This window comes from Tyto alba, unplaced genomic scaffold (assembly GCF_018691265.1).
Source record: "Tyto alba isolate M040663 unplaced genomic scaffold, T.alba_DEE_v4.0 Super-Scaffold_39, whole genome shotgun sequence".
Classification (NCBI taxonomy): Eukaryota; Metazoa; Chordata; class Aves; order Strigiformes; family Tytonidae; genus Tyto; species Tyto alba.
The window spans coordinates 4028127-4050745 of NW_024881314.1; the positions used below are offsets into that span (position 1 = coordinate 4028127).

Genomic DNA, 22619 nt, shown 5'->3' on the forward strand with positions numbered 1-22619 from the left:
TCTGACTTTTCTCCCATCTTCAGCTTTCTGTTGGTTACAAAGGACCCACCACACAGCTCTAGTAGATACTGTGATCAACACACAGTGATCTCACGTGCTGCAGCTCCCTGTCTGTTCTTGCATGCCACAGTCAAGTCCTGGTGAAAATTTCTAAAAAGCAGTCTGTAGCTGAAGGTAGAGGAAAGGTGAAGGGAAGGCAGGCACTGTTCTAGCAAATCACTGAATCCAAGAGACATTTCAGTTTTCCTTTTTGTTGCAGAAGGATCACTAGGTTTGGCTGCTTTTTGTTGTTTTATTTTGTTTCTTAGTCATAGAATTAATTTCTGCTGATATTTGGGCAGTGAATTTTTGCCATCTGATAGCATTTGGGGAAAGTAAAAAAGTACAGCTTGTAAAAATAATTCAATAGTTGTCAATAATGGAAATTCACTATATGTATAACTTACAGTGCCTTGCTCTTTGTAGCATAACATTTTGCTTGGGAAAACTCAATGGCTGGAACTTGGTTGTTAAGGAATAACATGCAAGATCTTAAAATAGCAAAGTCTTTGTTAAAGGGCCATGATATTTCTTATCAAGAATAACATTATTCTTAAGGGTAATGAAGGTGTGGAGTAAAGATTTCAAGACAGAGTTATATTTCAAGGTGACAAATTAGGGGTATCATTGGGCAAGTTTTTGTAAGTGCATGTCTCAGTAATGCTGATAAAGTCATCAGAGCTACAGCACTAGTTCTTTGTCAATCAAGAGAAAAATATATTATCAACATGTTTCTGTTTCTGGCCTTTCAAATATAATATAGCATTGAAAATGCATGTCTCAGAATGACCAGTTGCCAGATGAAAACAAGAGGTAGTTCTGTATTCCATATAGTTATAAATTAACATCAGTATCATTTGACACATTAATAGCTTCAGCACACTAAAACCAGCCAGCTAATAGCAGATATTATTTGATATGCAACCTAAATAAATTGCAGTGCCATCTTTTAAAGTTAGAAAATATTTCTGGACAGTGAGTTCCATTTCTGCAGCGCTACAAGTGACCCAAGTATACAGTATTGGATCATTCATCATGCTTCATTCTTAGTGTGTGTTTCCAAAGTGTTGGTTGGGAAACATTTAGCTAAAGTAAAATAAATGTTAAGTATGGCCAGCTAAGAAGAAAATCCATTTCTAGTTTTGCTGGGTTTATGTTGTTTTTTTCCCCTATTTTTGTCTCCTATCTTAGTTACATGGAACTAGGTTGTAACAAACTTGAATATAGCACATGTAAATTAAATGTAAATTCACTATTTAAGGAAACTGCCATGAAACACTGATTTCAGCTGAAATGTAATCAGATGTGCCCTGGCTTAGCCTTACCGTACTACAGGATATCATTCTGTAAATTGCCTAAAGGATTGCTAGGCAAAATGTGTCAAAATCAAAGCTAAGGTCACTTTTAGGAATGACTTTATTTGCACCTGGACTTTTTCTGTATGATGGTATTGAGTATCTGTTTGCCTCCTGTATAATTTGCAATGAAAAATCTTGATTTTGTGAAGCTTCCCCCTCTAATAAATCTCAAAAAATACAGGCAAACAAGTGCAGAGGTTAGCCTAAAATTCCTTCTGTGTGAAGAGCTCTCTTTTTGTTGAACATAACTACAAATAGTATGTCCGAAGCACGTATGGCTATTGCAGAACATAAGATAAGGCCCATACTGACAGAGGGTGTGAACAAGTAATATGGTTGTGCTTCTACTTTTCAATATTTCTAGATGAACTACTGGAGATAATTAGTAAATCTAACACTTGAAATAGAAGTGACTTTAAAAAAACTAATCTCAGTAAATATTGTTGATAGTCTATTATTGTCTAAGAAGCGTAGCTACTTTGACATAATTACATAAGAATACATTTCTCTGTTCAGAAAGTATAAATCTAAATGAGATATTGTATAAGAGATGGAATAATAGAGGAGTCATGAGATGGAGATAAAAAGGAGCAGGGAGCAAGGCTGCTGATAAATATGTAACTGCCTCTTCCACTCCATGGAAGACATTGATATTCCCACGTCACTCAGTGAGCCAAATTTACTGCTCTTGGGGAGAGATTCAATCTTTTCCCGTAGAAGAATTACTCCCAGTTATGTGAGTCCACATAAATAGTTTTAGCCAGTGGGTTGAAATTGGTCAATTCCTGTAATCTTTGCCCAAGTAAATCTCAAAAGCAAGTTATCAAACTTTGGGGGTAACTGAGGTTGGAACATGGCTTATTGAAAAGTTATACACTGAATAAAACTCCATAGATCAAGTTCTGAGTAGATGTTCTGTTATTCTAGACCAAATTTTCCTTCAGAAAAATGAGAGTCGAAGTGGACCAGAGACACGACCTGCTAAAGGATGCTGTAATGATAAACTGGTGACAAGCCAGTAGTTCTGATGATGGCAATCTAAGGAGATTCATATTTCAAGGTGGAGAGTAGGTTTTGTGCCAGATTTTACCTTTTTTAATAGGGAAAAAAAAATATTGCAGTCCTTACTGCAATTGTATAGCTAACTTTCACACACTATGAAATCTAGATTTAAACCATCCTACAAATGATGGATGCATGTGTATTCTACTCACAGAAAGGGCTCATCATCATACAGATTGCTCAATGCCTGCAAGTTGTATAGCTCAACTACACTTCAGGGATGGGAGAAAATACAGAGAAAACCCCAAAACTTCAGTGACATATCAATATTTGAATGAAAAAAGAAGCATATATGTTGCATAGATGCATTTAAGTTTGGGGGCTCTTCTAGCTGCATACTGCATTTTTTCCATTTTCTTGAAGCTCAGCGATCATGAATGAATCAATAGTGAGCAAGGCAGAGATAAATTTAATTTCATTTCAAATTTTAATGGTTAAAGATATTTTTGTCATGCCTTTTATGTCATAGCCTGCCTATCCCACTAAGATCTTTTGATGTCCAGCTACCGCAAAGTCAAGATTTAAGTTTGTTGGGATGCCTGTTGGCTTTGTTGACAGGGCAGGGAAAATGGGGAGGCAGAGAGGGAAGAACAGTGCTTTCAGCCATAGATATTAACTCAAAGAATGATTTAACAGAAGAGGAAATTTGATTTATAGTAGAAGTTCTCATCTCAATAAATTACATTTACGCACTGTACATTGAACACTGTAGTCATTTTGGCTTAAGTATGTAGACGGGCACAGGTGTCTGATTACTTAGCACATGGGATAATAATCATGTTTGCTACCATATTGCCTGCCTGTAATTAATTTAGGAGTGCTCTGCTTTATTGGAAAAAAATCTTTTAGCTTTTATCTGTTTCATTTCTCTGCCTTAGCTGCATTTCTCAGCAATGGCTGACTGGCTGGATCTAAAATAACAAGTAAGAAAAACATCACAAGACAGAATCATATATTATGAAACAAAGGCGAGCCAAACAAGCACTGCTTTGACCCTCAGAGTCCTAGTAGTGTAGATGAGTGAGGAGTTTGCCCGTGTGAATGTAATCAGTGGATCCAACAGAGCCTGGCTTTATACTATTTATATCCAAACCAGGTTAGCTGTGGTGATTGGCCATAAAAGTTAAATGTTGGATTAGCTACATCTGAATGAGGTTGAAGCCAGCAATTTAGCCTGAAGATAGAAGACAAAGAAGAAAAATGGGAAAGGAGCTTTTAGAAAAAAGATACTAAATTTGTTGTTGACTTACCCTCACCTCATAACCTGACTTTCTGTTCTGGCTTTGGCTACAAGGAAGAGAGGAGTCACTAGCAAAGTATGTGCTAGGACATGTCATTGTAGGTCATGAGGAAAACAAAGGAAAGAAATATAAATACACCAGCACTTACATTTCTTCAGTATCCTGTATGATCTTTCTTTCCTGAGGTACTAGAGTCATCTGCCAGGTTTTTTTTTTTTTTTTTTAATTTTCCTCAAAAGAAACTATTGACAATTGTAAAGATGACCCAGTTAAAACCTTTCTTCCACTTTTTGTCATTCTGTAGATGAATTAGTCTAAATAATGATGAGTTTGCATTCCTCTTAAAAAGTGGAAGTGTATAATTGTTTTTCTGTTGTAAAAAAGCTGTCAAACCCCCCACCAATAAAAAACCAAAACCCACAGCAAAAAGGACACTTCAGCCTGAACATTACTTTTTGTTTTCCATTTGATTGTGTATTTCAATCTCAATTATTTACTTGGCTTCCAAATGTAAAGCCTGTCCAGTTCTTTCCAATATATTTAATATTCTGCCTTTCTACATCATCATTTTAAGGATACAGATTGTTCTCACCATTATTTTCTGCACATTTGCAAATACAGTTGCACAGATTGGGAGCCTTATGCTTCTTTTCATGGCCTTTAATCTCTTCCTTTAAAACTTTTAAATTTCTTTAGTCTCTTTGATCACAAATGTAATAAACCCATCCTCCCCACAGGGAGACAATCCCAGATTATGTGGCTAGGAGAGGCAATAAGAAAATTAAAGCTAAGAAAGAAATCAGTCTGTTCTCTAATGACTTCTTATTTTCTACTGCTGCTAGAATGAGAAGATTAAATCTCTATCTGCAAATCTTGTGAGGACAATCTAAGAAGGGGAGAAGAATAAATGACAACAACTTCTGCCAGCAAAGGGAAGCGAGAATGTCATTCAGAAAACTTTTGGAATGGAGGAAATGGTCAGAGATAGCCTAAGCAGCAAATAAGGCGTAGCTGAAATGGTTGAAAAATTCCTCCCAGTTTTGACAGATTGGCAAAGGCATCTGTCATCCCCACTTCTGTCAAAGCATTTTAAAGAGAGAAGAAGAATTTAAAACTATGTTACTTAGAGGTGCAATATGTGGATCAAGCCTGTGACGGAGCAGGGCACATTTCTTCAGATAAGATATTGGGTAACAGTCCCAATTTAGGTCCTTGCAAATGTGCAGAGATATGCATGTGCCTAGATCTATTAGGCTTGTACTTAAACCGTATACTGATTCAGAGCCTCAGCTGACCTGGTAATGTCCATTTAAGAGAAATGACCATTATTTTATTTAAAGCTCAGAGATTATGGTGAAATGCATCTTGTTCCAGAAATAGTTCATCTCATTTCATCAAGGGACTGCTCTTTATATCTGAATTTGTTTAGGAAAAAAACAAGTGAGGGAGCTTATGAAAAGCGACCTATATTTTATATATATTACACTTAACAGTTATGTTTAAAAAAGGTACCCCAATTCTAAGAAAGAACACTACAGGGGAAGGACCTCTCAGCTCAATTTTGTTCAAATAATCAACATAATTTTTTGCAAAACAAGGATTGGGCAAGGAAAATAAGTACACAAATGAAAACAGACTGGCATTTCCCTTTGTTCTGTTCTTCTGCAGTTTCAGACATGTTGACATTTTCTATCCAGTTCAGTAAATATTCAGTGTTGCTTATTTTATTCCGGTACTGTTAACTACCAAGACAAGTTAAAACTGTAGAGTCAAACTACAGCTTTTCATTTATTTGAATTATGATTTCCTGAGCAATGTTCTCCTTACCAGCTGGTATACTTGTTCATTGTAGTCCATTGCTCACTTTGAATGCTTTAAATGGGCAGCTGCATTTCTTTCAGAAATAATAAAGTAGCATTTTTGTTACTGAATAGTTGCTGACATTTTGTATTTTCAACTGTTCCTCTAGGATTAAATGGAATTAAATTAACAGAGCATTCAGTACATTTATTTTAAAAAAAAAAAAAAAAAAAAGAAGAAGAAAACAAAAATATTTATGCTTCCTGGAAACCTTAGCTATAGAACACTGAGCCCCAAAGGAAAAAACACATCGTTAGTTTGTTACTGATTTTGACAGTGTATTCACAACTTGAATTTTATGTCAATAAGTCTTGATAGCCACTTAACAAGTCACTATTTCCATTTCTATGGAATGAGTAGAAATTTATTGTAGACATATCATAAATCACATGGGTCACTATGATGCCTAAATAATTAAATTATGGACACAAAGCACAGAAGTATGCTACGCTGCAGATGTGACTCGTATTTCAAAATATACCCATCATTTGCTTTGCATAGAACAAGAGACTTGGTGTTCAAAACCAGGTCCTAAAAGATTAAAATGAAAATAAGATCTATGTGTACACAAACGGACAGTGGAAGTTTCCAGCTTCCACTGGGGGTAGTTCAACCAAAATTTTAATTTTCAGTATAACAGCAACTTAGCCCAACTAGTTCACACAAAACACCTGCATTTCATTATTGTCCCTAGAGTGAAAAGATGAGAAGCACCCAGAGTCCAGAAAGTCAGATTTTTTACACGGTGATGAAATCTAGTTCAAAGATTAGAGAACACAATAAAACCAATCCTAGTTGTTGACTTTACTGTTTGTGACCGAAGTCTCCATTCCAGAAAGTGCAAGGAAGGGCAGCAGTGTGAATAGTAAGCACTGGACACAATTATATTTATTCTTCTATTTATATTTAACAGTCCACTGTCTCTTGATCTGACTGGATTTTTTCCAGAAAAGTCTGTGGCATAATTCATTCAAACTTGTTAATCTTGCTTAGGAACACCTTGCTTATATGTGATCTTGAGAACACCCATTTTCTCCCCTTCGATGTCCGCAGTAGGTTAGAGAATGTGACATAACTGCATTACTACATAAACTACATCATGTTGCACAAGTCATTGAAATTGCTTGTAACCGTTGTTCCAGGTAGATTTTGTGTGTTGTTCTGTTACAGTGTTGAATTTCTTTAACTCCTGCAGATTTTTGACAAAGAAGCTAAAGATCTGGAGCGAGAAGTCTGCTTTATTGATATTGCCAGTGATGAAATTCCCGAGCGCTATTACAAAGAATCGGAGGTAAGAGACAACTTGATTGTGAAATGGTGAAGAAGGGAATGTAAGAGGCTGGAGGAAAGCCGTGATAGGAATCTAAACAATTTTATTTTTGTATGAAATCTTGCTGGTCAGAGTAAACCTTGCAACCTCTCTTTCTAGATTTTCTGACACTTTCTTTTGCAGATGATTCCTCCAAACTTTTGAAAAGCGTTCATACCCTCATTAGAACATATCCTGTACCAGACCTGGGGTATCCAGCTGAATTCATACAAAGTAGAAAGCGACTTCTCTTTGACTCACGGAGCTCAGTTGAGTGGTTGCAGGTCTGAGCAGTTTTAAACATTACCGTTGTCCTTATTTGCATCCTGCCCTGACTAATAAGTCATGCAAAGTGTCTAAGCCCAGGCCAAGGACAGATATACTGCCGTGAGAATAGGGCTGGTGCACAGTTGCTCAGGGGTGACCATGACACAAGACCACGAGGGACTGAAGTACACTACATACTGCAGGAAATCTGCCAAAGAGCATCAATGGCAACAGACACATTCGCTCTCTTAAAATTCCCTTGAAAATTGCTCCCATGTATATTTGATAGCACACATCTCTGAAGAGCATGTTTCTCTTAGGTCACTGTTTGCCACCACCATGCAAATGAAGGTGAGATCTCAATGGTTTAACCTCAGACTTGAAAAATGGTAGTTCACAACAAGTAGCTAGAGAGGAATGATCAGATCTATGCTTGCATTTAATTTTGGAGTTGTGATTTGCCTCTGGAGCCAAGTATATATTCATAGCTGGCAATGAGTATGGCAGCTGTTTGACTATACAAAATGAGACTACATAATCATTTTTAGGATAGAAAATGAAGACTTGCCAATGAGTATATTTCTATACCATAGGAGACATGATTTGCAGACTAAAAAAGTCAGGTACTTGTTATATTCCATTTATAGATCCTATTTCAAATTTTATGTACGGGTCATAAAACAAAATTGGGCCTACAGTAGAATGAAAAGTAATTCTATTAGTTTCCTTAGATAATGAAACCCATCTGTTTAGTACCAAAAATTATATAACACCTCATGAAACAGTGTATTGGTGCCATCATCTTATTTGAACTCCATGGTGTTCTGGTTCCATTTAGGAATGCCTGCTGCTATTGAACACGTCAGCATTTGACTGTGTTTTAAATAAATCATGTAAGATTTTTCATCTTGGTGTGTTCACTTCCAGAAACTGTAAACATTAAGGTAACATCTAGCTTTTGAGCTGTCCTTCCCATTTTTAATAGCCAACTTCTGAGCATAATTTCCTTATGATTAATCTTATGATATAGAAGACCAGCCTCGTGTTAATAAGAAAAGAATTTCAGAGTCTTTGTGTTGTTATTTCAAAGACAAATCTAGAGACCTGATTCCAAGCAAAATGGAATTTTATATGGGTTTCAACAACAAGAATAGCCCAGCATCTGTTGTTTTTTCTGTACTGATGGATGATTTGTATATTGGCTACCAAATACTGTTTCCAAATTCATACAATATAGTAAGAACACCTTAGCATTTAACTGTGCACATACTGTAATTGATACTGAATTAATAATAGTTTAATTCAGTATCTTCCAAAGTTTACAAACTATGGGCTTTTTATGCTACCATATGATGAACATGAAGCCAAATTCCCATTTCTGATGAGGCCTCTTACATAATTTAGGGACTATAAAAAGATTTTTAATGTTTGTAAATGTAATTTCTGTCTCTCTTCAATCAGAACACCATAAAAAAGTAACTCTATGTAAATGAGGAATGGTCTGTGTTTTCCAAATAACAGTTTCAGAGATAACTAAAAACCATTTACTGTAAGCTTTTGAAAGGTATTTTAGTTACACGAATAACAATTTGGCTGCTTTTAGATCATTTAATCTGAATTGATACTAAATTTGAAGATTAAAAGCGAAGTACAATCCTCAGGATTTAAGAATTAGATCCCACAGGATAAGTGTTCTGACTCCCATCCAGAAAGACCAATGAGAATGATTTTAACTTAAGGCGTGTTAGTAATCTCTTCATTTCAATGGATCTTTCACATGCTTGAAATTAAGCAAGTTCTGTATCAGGGTCAGCATAATTAGCAGCTTCTAGAAATGAGCTATAAATTTCTTTTATATCCTAACAAATCCTCTTCAATTAAAAATATACCTTAGTTTTTAACAGCAAATTTCATTATTTAGTTGTATTACTGTATATTAGAGAGATAGCTTAAATAATTTAAACCTTTCACACGCTACTTCAGCTGTTTGCTCTTTGTTAGTGCTTATAAGCCTGCTTGTAGATGGGTGATTTCTGATATCTGATATTCTGATAGAATCATAGAATGGTTTGGGCTGGAAGGGACCTTAAAGCCCCGCCAGTGCCACCCCCTGCCCCGGGCAGGGCCCCCTTCCCCCAGCCCAGGGGGCTCCCAGCCCCGTCCAACCTGGCCTTGAACCCTTCCAGGGAGGGGGCACCCACAGCTGCTCTGGGCACCCTGGGCCAGCGCCTCACCCCCTGCACAGGGAAGAATTTCTTCCTTATAGCTAATCAAAATCTCCCCTCTTTCAGCTTAAAACCATCACCCCTTGTCCTACCCCCACCCCCCTGACCCAGAGTCCCTCCCCCCCTTTCCTGTCCCCCCTTTAAGCCCTGGGAGGCCACTCGAAGGTCCCCCCGGAGCCTTCTCTTCTCCAGGCTGAACCCCCCCAACTCTCTCAGCCTGGCCCCCCAGGGGAGCTGCTCCAGTGCCCGGAGCATCTTCGTGGCCTCCTCTGGCCCCACTTGAGTAGGTCCATGGCCTTCTGATGTTGAGGGCCCAGCAGTGAATGCAGAACTCCAGGTGGGGTCTCACAAGAACGGAGTAGAGGGGGACAATCCCCTCCCTCGACCTGCTGGCCACACTGCTCTTGATGCAGCCCAGGATACGGTTGGCTTTCTATGCTGCGAGCACTCATTGCTGGCTCATCATCACTCTTCCACCCACTGCTACCCCCAAGCCCTCCGCAGGGCCGCTCTCAATCCACTCCTTGCCCAGCCTGGATTTGTGCTTGGGATTGCCCTGACCCACAGGCAGGACCTTGCACTTGGCCTTGTTGCACTTCATGATGTTTGCCGGGGCCCACTTCTCAAGCCTGTCAAGGTCCCTCTGGATCCCTTCCCTCCAGCGTGTCAGCTGCACCACACAGCTTGCTGAGGGTGCGCTCAATCCCACCGTCCGCGTCACCAACAAATACATGAAGCAGCGGCGGTCCCAACACCGACCCCTGAGGAGTGCCCCTCGTCACTGCTCTCGACTCGGACATCGAGCCGTTGATTGCAACTCTTCGTGTGTGACCACCCAGCCAATTCCTTATCCACCGAGTGGTCCGTCCGACAAACCCGTGTCTGTCCCATTTAGAGGCAAGGATGTCGTGCAGGACAGTGTCAGCAGCTTTGCACGAGTCCAGATCGATGATGTCATTTACTCTTCCCTTATCCACCAGCGCTGTAACCCCATCACAGAAGGCCACCAAATTTGTCCGGCATGATTTGCCCTTAGTGAAGCCGTGCTGGCTAGCACCAGTCACCTCCTCATTTACCACATGCCCTAGCATAGTTTCCAGGAGGACCCGCTACTTGATCTTGCCAGGCACAGAGGTGACTGTCTGGCCTGTAGCTCCTTGGGTCTTCCTTTTTTCCCTTTCTAAAAATGGGGGTTACGTTTCCCCTTTTCCAGTCAGTGGGAACTTCACCAGACTGCCATGACTTCTCAAATATGATGGATAGTGGCTCAGTCACTTCATCCGCCAGTTCCCTCAGGACCCGCGGATGCATCTCATCGGGTCCCATGGACTTGGGCACCTTCGGCTTCCTTAGATGATCTCGAACCTGATTTTTTCCTGCAGTGGGCATAAGATCAGACAGCACTAATTACATAGTTGCTATTAAGCTAGTATTTCTGATTTCCATTATTTTTAGCTTTAAAGTGCTCAGTTATCCTTCATAAGCTTTTTGGGTCAATACCATAAGTGTTTCAGAGCCCCCTGTATGAAAAGCCCTTGTCTACAATTGACTGTGACCTTTCTTTGAGTTAGTGTGTCACATAACTCCTTGATTATAACAGAGTGAACCGCAGCAGCTTTTTTCTCATTTATATAAACAGAAGATATGGTTGTGTATGTATTACACCAGTATCGCCAGTAGAGATAATAATATTGCCATTACCACCGGAGGGTTCAGGAGCTATCCAAGGCACCCACAGCATCAGGCTCAGTACAAGCAAGTGAAGCAACTGTTCTCTGCTCCCTAGCACCTATGATCTAAAACATTATTTTTCAGTTGTCCTGACATGAATCTTATAAACAGATCTATATTCTTCCTTCTATTGTAACTTACATAATAATGATTCACGCATAAAAAGACAAAATGTATAAAACATCTTCCTATGTATAATATTCCATTTGAATTGCATAGCTTATTTTGACTTGTGCTGGTACTGATGAGAGAGGAAAAATGTTCCATGAAAATGTCACAGTGGCTGAAGGGAAAATGATTGAATTCAGTTTTGTGCCTATCTGCTTTTTCTTTCCTTCTAATTATTAACTAAAATTGAAAACTGAAAAATATAGTTATCTGGAGACTTAAGGAGAGCTGTTCATTGAGGAGCACTTTAAAGGAATCCTTGCAAATAATACCGAGTGATCTCTTGACCAGAATTATCCAAGTGATTTGAAATCCCTTAAGACTGGAGGGCTTCTCTGTCAGTGTATGGACAAAAGTTCTTAAATCACCAAGTAAATAGTGACTCAGAAGGCACTTTTGTTAGCTATTACAAACACGTACACAGAGTCCAGTTCTGTCTTCCATGGAGATACACTGATTTCTGCTGTCAGAAGAGCTGCCGTTGTAGAAGACTGGAGGAGGTATGACTGCAGCAATTCTGGGTATCCTAAAGCAGATGACTTAATTTTAACTTAATGACCATCTACAAACTTCATTGTGAGGCAGTCACCAGAATACTTAGCAGTGCTACCACATCTTAAATAAAGCTTTTTTTCTACAAACATGGACCTAAAAATCCTTCAACTTTTAAGAAGTTTAAATGTGAGCTTCCAAACTGAGAAAGCTTGAATCTAGATCCAAGCTAACAGGCTTGCCTGTTTTTCTGTAAGTAGTCACATATGTTTCCAACTCTGAACGTACATATTACATTGAATACAGAATTTTATATTTCTGTATAAAGAATGTACAAGCCTGCAGGTAAGAGTAGTTGTAAATTTGTAAAGTCATTTCCTTGTGACTTTACCACCAATGAATATGGATCACCAGCCATCATGTATTCCCCATACAGACATACATATTTATCTGAATTATAGAGAAGAATAAAACTGAGCTATGCTGAAGAGTGCGGGCCTCAAGTGAATCATTCACTGAAATGAAACATTTACTGTAGATGTGAGCTGCTGAGCACAATGTTCTTTGCGACCATATTCAAGTTCTCAGAATTAACTGCGTTCCATTTCCTGTTTATAACAAAGCAGTTGAGAGTTGGACAAATGAAATAAACTTTTTGAGGTACCTCCAAACAGAAAGATTTCGTGCAGCTGCTGCAGTGTTCTTCAACTGCTGGCTTTTTTCACTGGAACACAGCTGCACTGTAATAGGTCCAGCTTACTACTGTCCAGGTGCTTTCAGAATAACAAAACTTCTATCACATTACAGAGCCAGAAAATTATGGTAGTTGAAATAATACAGCTGCCTCAGCCCCCACAGTGAATGTGTGCAACGTGTCAGTGCAGTAGTTTAGTACAGGACATAGCAAAAACAGATGAATATTTGCTTTTCCTTACTAATTTCAGTTGTGAGCTTACATAAAGGCTGGCTGGGTTATCATATTTGAACACCTCAGAACTGTCCCAATATTTAGAAGTCTGAAGTATTTAGCTGGCTCTTCCAGAAAATACATTTCAATGGAAATTCAAAAAGAGGGGGAAAAAAAAAACTCTTTAAAAAATCACTCCACATAAATGTCTGTAGTAGTGTCTTTACATCAACAAATCTTTCCAGAGCCCTAGCTATTTAAGTTGAAATCCAAACCCTAGCAACTACAGCTGATGGTGAAACACCAGATCACACAGATTAAAACCACGAAGGATCAGTTCAAGATCAAACAAAACGGTCTTCAGCTTAAAGGGGAAAAAAAAAGTTGTCTGCACTTCGAAAGCACAGTGGTGGAATATATTGCAATATGAGTCTCAAAAAATGAATCCATGTATTAAAAGGAAGGGAGGAAGGGAGGAAAGAAGCTTCTGTTGCTGGGGCACCTGAGTAACTTCCAGTAAGAGAATAGGGTGCACAGCATAAGCATGATGCACTCTCACCTCTGAAAAGCATAATCAGCATGAGGATTTTATTCCATGATAAAATGGCCATGCAATCAGCAAGTAATTTTCAAGGCAGATTGGTGACAAGGCTAACAAGATGTTTCACGCAGGCTTCCAGCACACAGACAAAGGAGGTGTTGCCAGCTGCAGAACAGTATGGCATCTTCATTCAAATCATGCCTGATGCCATGGCAAAGCTAAGGAAGAGCATGCCCATTCAGATTTTTAAGTTTTCTGTAAACAATGATTGTATTGCATCATTTAAGTAAAAAATAACATTTCAGAATTAATCTGAAAAGGCATTGCAACAACCCAGTGCTACATTGCCAAGATGTTGGTGTTTGCTTCCTGGAAAGGGGGTTACAATTCCACATCTGATGCCCATGATGTCTGTAACCCATGAAGAAGGTTAAGTAAATAAATGCTAAATGCTAAATAATGGAATATCCAACAATAAGCATGTTGACCTGCAAGGTATGGCTGAATTAAGAAACACTGGGAGAGTGCTATGTTTGAAACCATACCCATCACACTGTGGATTTTATTTTATTGTCATTTTACATTTTATTCTCAAATAAGCCCAGCTCATGGGTAATGATGTTTCTGCTATGTTAGCAGAAGTGCTATTTTTAAATCGCTCTGCACCTGGCAATAATGTACTGCAAATACAGAGTAGGTTTTGCTCCCCTGTAGCAAAAGGATTTGCCAGATGGGCTTTCCTAATAAATTGTTTCTGATAAAAGGACAAGAAGGTTATTTAAACAAAAAGATTTTAGCTACGCCATTACATTTAAAACAGAGTGAGGATTTTGCCAGTAGATAAATTAAGAGGAAAATAGTGAATAGATGCAGTATTCTTTGGCTGATGGCTCCCCTAGAAAGGAAGACATGGGTTGCTAAAAGCAAAAATAAGGCATGCACAAAATTAAGGATCTAAGTAATAACATAAAAATGGGGTCAGACCAAAGATCATCTTGCCTAGTTTTTAGTCACAGACAGAAGTGTTTCAAACACGTGTGCCACAATTCCTGCCTAAAGACCATGCTGCTTCACTCTAGCCTGGTGCCTGTGGTGTATGTTTTGCAAATCGCCAGACCTTTCAGGAAGAGCAAGGAACAGCCCCGGTCCCGTCCAGGCAGGTGCTCAGCCCTTCCTCCTGGGACCTGGAGAGACGTGAGCGTGGCACATGAGTCTAATTTGTTCTATCTGACTAACCTAATGAGTGAGCTACAGCATGGAAGTCAGGAGGAGAAGCAGTACTGTGCATCAACATTATTCCTACTTGCATTTAATAGAAAATTAACATCCCTGCTTCTGTTGGGGTTTTTGAGGGGGGGGGTGGGGCTGGTGTTTTGGGGTTTTTTTTAGAAGGACCTTACATGCCTAATTGCAGAAAGAATTCCAGGCTGTGAATCTTAATCTGTCAATTTGAAGCCATGAGTTAGACACAAAATCATTCTGGGTTGTGGCTTTTATGTCAAAGTTCTCATTGATTTCAGTGGGCTTTGGATCAGACATTGAAGAGCAAAAGATTAGCAGTCCTGGTCACACAAAGGTCCTTCTGGCCTGGTATGCTCCCTGTGGCAGAGACCTAGGAAGAGTGTAAATATATGCAAAATATCGAGATAAATATAGAGATTCTTCCCCTAAATGCTTCCTCATATAAACCATAGCACAATTAATTGCTGCACCAGGATTTGTGTCTCTCTAAAACAGCCCAAGATTTTTTAAACACCTGATTTGCTAGCATCCAAGTAAAAAGCCCAGTGTTGGTAATTTTACTTATAATAATCACTCACCTCTGTAAAACACTCAGGCCCTTTGAATTGATGGCGCAGAGATTAAGTTCACTTTGCTTAATGTTGCTGTGCACCTTGCGTCCTGCTCAGCTTCTATGCAATCTCTTGAGTTTTGGCTCACCTGAGTAAGCACTCAGTAAAATCTCTACCATCTTAATCTTTCATACAGGAGTCTGGAAGCCTGTTCTTCTGAATTCTTTTTGTTTCCTGGCTTCCATTCATCAGTCTACAGTTTTATACTCTCAATATGTTAAATGTTTTCAGAAAGGCAGGAATTTCCATAAAAGCCATCAGCTACAAGGTGCCCATGCCGTCCATCATTGCCTGGCGCTTTGCTTGAAACTGTCCAGCCAATTTGTGACTAAACATCACGTCCTTCAAGAAAAATGGGTGTGATTAAGGGCAGCAAAGGTGCCATCCCTGGGTGCTGTTAAAGGAATTTGAAACTAGGAGTGATGTCATGGATGAATTGCATTGCAGTAGGTGGATTATTTGTGGACCACCAATGTAAGAACAATTGCCACCATGAATCTCCTTGTGCGCTGGGTTAACTTCACAAAAACAAAACGAAGCAAAGCAAAACGGTATCCAGACGGTTCTTGCAGTTTGAATGACACAAATTTTATTCATGACTGAGCAGTCTTACAGGATAGCTGTTCGTTATTTAATTTTTACTTATAAATTCTGAATCCTTGATACTGACTCAAATTCATTATGTTAAATCCCTTTGGACTGCATTGAAGTTATTCCATTATAGATCGGGTTATTGCTGAAGGGATATAAAGTGTAACACTCAGTATTATTAAAGTGCTTATCTGAAATGCTTAATCAAGACAATGGCTCCATCACACTAGCGCCATATGTGTATGTAAGAAACAGCAGACCCTTCCTTACATTAAACTATTTTCTTTTTAGAAATACTTACTTTACATTGGACTATTTTGCAGGAATATTTGAAATCATATTTTCTGTAATTCTTTCTTTACTCATGGAACCATCTACTAGAATTTCATGTCTTTCTGAATATTACATCTTAGTTATTCCCTTTTTTCTTTTTATTAGTATTATTATTATATTGATTGCTTCAGGCAATGATCAGTTATAAAACAACTCTTTCAACCGGAAAATATCTAGATCAATCCGAGGTCAAGCTTTACTGAGTGAGAAGACTAACAGCATGTGACTATGAGTTGTGATATACAGTGATATGTTGATGATATATGATGACGCTGAATTGTTTTTTATGGTGATTTAACATTGAAACCTTATTATACTGCGAACTTAAAGTTTCTATTTAGAAAAGAATATGTCAGCAGTAAAAGCAATGACTTTCACAGAGAAGGACGACTATCAACTCATTAGAGCTTTGTAAAGAATCTTTAATGACAGAGCTTCAGTTTATGGATAAAATCAGAAGCCAAGTCAGGAGATAACTAAACATGAGAAAAAAAGGAATGTTGACTGAAAGCTCACACCAAATGAGAAAAAATTAAGATCAGAGTAGTCTTACAAATTTTCTGTTACTTTTTCTTCTGATTGTCTTCCATTTAGCACATAATTTAAACACATACTTAAGTACATGATTAACTGCTTTTATAACAAAGGATGGATTTAAAAGATCTTCCCAGATCTCCGTTTTGGGGAAGGCAACACAGATGAGCACTGGTGGTTATTCTTGAAGACAGATTTTAGAAGCTCCACTATGAATTTATTGAAACTACATTATTTTCAAGCTTTGAAAATCAATGTTTAACTGTAAATTATTTCTATTTACAAGATGTAATTAGCAGGATTGGACATAAAATGAAATGGAATTATACGAATATGGAAAATAACACTTTGATAGATAAAACTGTATCTTGTACAGATAAAAGTAAACTTTAAAGATGAACTGATGTCCTTATCGTTTTTTTTGGACGTGCTGTTGTCATTTCAACAGCAATTTATTTGATTTTCCAGTTCATAAAAGGGACAGAGCTGCAATTAGTCAGTGTTTTGCCCATAACTCAGTTATAATTGGAGGAATTTCATACTTAACTGGCCACTTGGATATACAAGTTCACTTAAAATTGAAAATGGCATTGTCAGAATCACATCAGTGTTGATGTGATTCAAATTGGACACAATTTCAGGAAGACAGGCCTGGGTAGAAAGTGCCAATAAGTCACATTGAGGCAGCAGAGAAGAAGCAAGCTCTGAAGAAGCAACATTTTTTTCTCCAAAGGCCATAAATAACACTTGGAGTGCATTGTATTGTAATGACTTGCAGGAACATATTTTCCTATAGCAGAAAATGTCTCGATTATATGATTGTCAAAGCATCTCAAAGAAAATGCTGCCATCGATTCACTGGCTGTTGGATAAAAGACAGAATTGGATTTTAGTATATCCTAGTCCTTATTTAAGTCAATTTCCTATTACTTTTTCATAATGTTTATTAGCATGTTTTCATATTTTATGTCTTATCAAAACATTTACTCTAGCAAACTGACAAACAGGACTTCCTCCCTGGCATTTCCCTGTACGTTTTCTTTGTTTTGCAGGATCCTAAATATTTCAAGTCACAGAAGACTGGGAGAGGCCAATTAAAAGAAGGCTGGAGAGAGACCCATCAGCCAATTATGTGTTCCTATAAACTTGTGACTGTGAAATTTGAAGTCTGGGGACTTCAAACCAGAGTAGAGCAATTTGTACACAAGGTCAGTGAAACAGGAGCTGTTTCTTATCCTTCACATAAGCAGAACTTGAGTACTACCCTGCACAGGAATGGAACTATGGCTGCATAGATGCTAGGAAGCTCACCTGAATCTGTTTTCAGGCCTCTCAAGGTCTGAAGGATCTGGAGCAAAGCCAAAGAGTTCAGTTCTGGGTATAAATTTGACAAAGCCTAGAGTTGCTCAGGTCTAAGGTTGAGAAAAACTATCACTAACATTTTCAATACTGTGATATATACATGAGCTGAAGTTTTTGTGAGTATACATGAGTACCATACACATAGCAATGATGTGCAGAATTTCTTACAAGCTGGTAGTGGGAAAGTTTTCCAAGCAGCCTACTAAAAAATTAATTAATGAATGGCATAACATCCAAATGATAATATTTTTCAGACTGTTGACCTTCCACATGTTTAAAAAACAAACAAGGAAAAAGGAAAGTTCCAGAATGTCTAATTGGCCAGAGATTAATGGATTCTGTACCCGTTCCCAAATGGCTTCCCATGCTAGTTGAAGCCATGCTAGTGTTGGCAATAGATCCACTTCAGGTGGGAGGCTGGACTGCAAGACCTTCAGAGCCAAAATGTCTGACTCACTAGGATATGTCTTTTTAGACACAACACTGTCAGAATATTTTTCACTTTAAATCATGTTGAAAGACAGCAGTGTTACTTTTCTAAAATGTTTTGTTGCTGCAGAGGAATTTAACCTTTTCCTTGTTCTGCAGGTGGTCAGAGATATACTATTGATTGGTCACCGTCAGGCTTTTGCCTGGGTTGATGAGTGGTACGGTAAGTATTCTTCAAATTTAGCCTGTTTAAAAGAGCTGATGCAAAGCTTCTGACAACTAACAACAGATTTCCATTTGCTTTCATGGATCATCAAGTCCTAGGGTATAAGTTGTTCATGAAAGAGATGGAACTATGTTCAGTTTCGTTTCTCTGGAACATACGGAGCTCGTTTACAGCAGGTTCTTTGTAAGGAGAGTAGGCTGTATTTTAGGCAGCCGGTAGGCAGCATACAGGGACGCCTTTACATCCCATGCATCACTCCCATCACCCTGCACTGTAGGCAGACAGCAGCTCCCCCTGCCAAGAGTCATCTATGTGAACAGCATGCAGGTTTGAATAAAGCTCCTTATTAAGACTGCATTAACATGCAGTCATTTCCATGCTGCAAACTCCTAAGGCCTCTGATCTAACACGATTTCAGCTTTTTAGGAAAGTTTTAAACTGTTAATGTGGATTGCAATAAAGAAAAGATGGAGCTCTAACATCCTTTCTGAAAAATGGATATAAATGCAAGGCCTACTGGGTCTGATTCAACAGCAGCTGCATGCAAAAACTGTTCTGAATCCATGAACCAGCTGTAGGAATGGGCACTTTCAATAGTACAGAGTAATCTGAATATCAAAACAGACATTTACATTTTATAAAATCAGCTCACAGGATTTGTGCTTTTTACATGTATTTTCAATAAGATGTATCCATAATCATAGAAACTTGTAGAACAATTTCTAAGACGTTCCCATAACATATAATAGGAATTGGGAATATTTTTAGAATGTTTATTTAGTCCCTCCTTAAACTTCAGGAACCATCATTTTGGGCATTTCATGGATAAGAATGACACCTGTCTTTCATCAAAACTCAGAAACATTCTGCACTGCTTAGAAATAATCAATTAGCCCAGCTGGTGCAAACACACCCATCTCCAGTGACTTTGTAAACCTGCATAATTTTACACTAGAATCTAACAGCAAACTCATTGTGCTGATTTTTTGAAAGTACAGAAAAATTTGCTTTTGAAATCACAATGTTCTTATCACTTTAATGCTGCATTGAAATCTTGTGCTGTGATGATAAAAACATTGCAATCTACTAAAAATGTCTTCTATTTTGGGATAGCCGTAAAGTAGTAAGAGAATTTTGTATCCAGTGAGGAAGAGTTCATAAGAGATACTTTTTTTTTTCTTTTCATTTTTTACCTGAAATACAGTGATCCATTATTTTCCCTGTACAAAATCAGGAAAACTAATGACTTTAAATAAAGAAGCCTGGCTTCATGTAAGAATTGAGCCCATAAAATTGCCCCAAATCTAGCCAAAATATCTATTAAAGTGAGACATAAGGAAATGTTACTGGGAAGCAGAGTCATCATCTTAACTCGGAATGCACCCTGTCAAAAATAATCTTTCCACAAATGAAATGCTATGATACACAATTATCTTGTGGATTTTTACTGTCACAGTGAGTCTTTCTATTAAATAATATAGTGTACTTTTAGAACTAAATTGTCAGGCTTAAGTACAAAACCTAAAATCTGGGCTTACTAAAATAGATGTGAATAAAGACTTAAGTAAATAGCAAGATTTACAAAAAAAGAAAAAAAAGGAAATGCAGAAAGTTTAGGAAATGCTGTGCTGTCTGCAGCCCTTCTCCCTGTATTGTTCGGAAGTGTAACAGTTGGTAAGACTCCAACGAGTGTTTCATTATCCAAAATGAGTGTGATCCCATCTGTATATATCCAGTTCAATGTGATACATAAGATCTGTAAAACTCTTGCGGTGCTGCTCTTGTTTATGTGAGTAGGGAGAGTTTTTCAAAAATACAGTTTGTAAAGCATCTGGGTGCCTTCAATGTGTCCATTACCATCTTTTAAAAGAAAAATTTGAGAATGACTTGGAGATTATGTTAGGCAGCTAAACTGAATCAAATAATCAGTGTAATAAAATCAATTATTAAACAGCATGTTACGTTACGGATATTACTGACTGATTACTGTTACTGATACTATAAGTATGAATGTGTCTTGTCATTGAATTTACTAAACTGTATTTAGCTTTATTATTAAGAAAAATCTATTTCCAGTGTTATTTACTAATAAAGAGCATGTTTTCTGCTTGGCAAAGTGCATCCTTAGCATGTTACTGAGATGGCTTATGAGCTTCTTTTTCATTCCAGATAACAGTAAAAGGAAAACACTAAAGGAGTATGAGTTAGTGGTATTACGTGTTTCCTTCTGATCAAAATTTCAGACTGCATTTCATTTTCACTGATGAAATATTACACTGTGCTACTAATATAACAGCTAAAGTTATATCTTTCCTTAAAAGCTGTCTCATAAAATGCAGCAAGAGCCTCCCATGACATAAAAAGGAGTAGTGTGACATAAGAATTCACAGATCCAAGTGGCACATAATAAAATTTAGAAAAATTATAGCCTCAAGAACAAAAACACCATGTACATTACCAGAGAGGGTACACATTTGCAAGTATGCTGTGCTAATAAAATGCTATTTAAGTTTTATAAGTAAAAAGTTGATGGCTGTTTTCATGAAACTCAGAAGTTACCAAACCATTGTAAAGAACAGACCAAAATTGTGACAGGCTTCATGTTTGCTTACACCTTCCTCACAAGTAGATTTATTGAAAGCATGGGAATATACAAGAGAGTAAGGTGACTAGTCAATTAATTGGATTCTTTATGTTTTTACTGGAAGTGTGGTTTATGACAAATCTTTTTAAAATCTGTAATAATTGCTTGGAGTTACGTAGCAAGCACCTAACAGATTATGCACTAGTTTGACAACATCAGGCATGCCTAGACAATGATAAATGAGCATACCGGTAGAATCAGTCTGATTTGTTAAACATTTCTAATTCTTAAAATTCATTAAATTGCTTGGGGCTACAAAACTGTTAACATATTCACTATTAACTCACTTACCAGTACAATTAACTGTTGGTTTCTGGAATCTAAGCTGATGTGTGCTCTAACAGTAAGAATGTTTGCTGGTTATGAGATGTACTATGCAAAGATAACATAAAATCTTTTTGAAAGTGCCTGGAAAGGTAAGTAAACATTTATATTTCTGTATCTATCCTTTATTCCATGGGATCTTCTAAAATCTTTTTAGAAGATCTTGGCCTTTGCCAAAGGCTGCACTTCAATATTTTTTGCCTACCTTACATTACACGGATACTCCTAAACAATTTCCACTCCTTCCTGTTCTCTGATGCCCTTCAACTTAACCTTCTTACACCTTCCTTGGCTGATATAACTACCTTTATGAGTAAATTTTCATAAAGCTAGTTGCTCCATGCTTTTTTTTTAAATAATTTCTTGGCTTCTGCTGAAAGGCTATGTGTTCCTAGAACCTATTCCTTAAAAAAAATTAAGTTTCCACTGAATCAATGGAAAATGCCAACAATTTTGAACTTTTTACAGATATGACTATGGATGATGTTCGAGAATTCGAGAAAAATATGCATGAAAAAACCAACATTAAAGTTTGCAACCAACATTCATCTACTGTGGATGAAATAGAGAGCCATGCCAAAGCAAGAGTATGTCACTTTTTAAAAAATATTGCCCATCCTCAGCTAATACACCTGCACAAATCAAAGAAGAGCAATCAACTGATCTTGCTGACCAGTCAGTGGAATTCTGGGGAGGTTTTGCTTCAGTAGGAACAGAATCTTTCTCCATCAAGTGCAGTTCTGCCTTTCTTTTGCACTGTAAACTGCCACTGATGTAAGAAAGGATGGAGTTAGGCTTGTATACATCTCCCTGTCTTCCAGGAAAACACAATTCTCAAATTTCAGTTGGATGCATAAAGAGGATGCTAAATAGGAGCTTTACTTTCTATTACTTGACTAGTTAAAAAATGCAGGAGTTCAGAGTGCTCCAGTCAAAAAGCCAGGATCATGGGGAGTGGAAAATTTCTATGGGACGGATAAAATTGTTTGCTTCACAAGGAAAAAAATAAGCTAATGAATTATTCAGTCTTTTCAGACTAATTTTAATATTGACATTGATTAGCGACCAACAAGGTGAGAAGTATTTTCAGAATTATATAACAGCAGTTTGTGGAGAAGTACAG

At 37.8% G+C, this 22619-nt stretch overlaps 1 protein-coding gene across 7 annotated transcripts in view; it reads left to right on the forward strand.

The window, feature by feature from the left end:
• PITPNC1 (phosphatidylinositol transfer protein cytoplasmic 1) overlaps positions 1-22619 on the forward strand; it is a 107326-nt gene that overhangs the window by 77823 nt on the left and 6884 nt on the right. For 6 of the 7 annotated variants that reach the window (XM_033002304.2, XM_033002303.2, XM_033002305.2 and 3 more), the window contains 3 exons: positions 6756-6851; positions 17564-17719; positions 18462-18525. In XM_033002304.2, coding sequence (XP_032858195.1) covers positions 6756-6851; positions 17564-17719; positions 18462-18525 — 316 coding nt within the window. Of the gene's footprint in view, positions 1-6755; positions 6852-17563; positions 17720-18461; positions 18526-21964; positions 22084-22619 lie in introns of all 7 variants that reach the window. The other variant, XM_033002310.2, reaches the window with a different exon arrangement.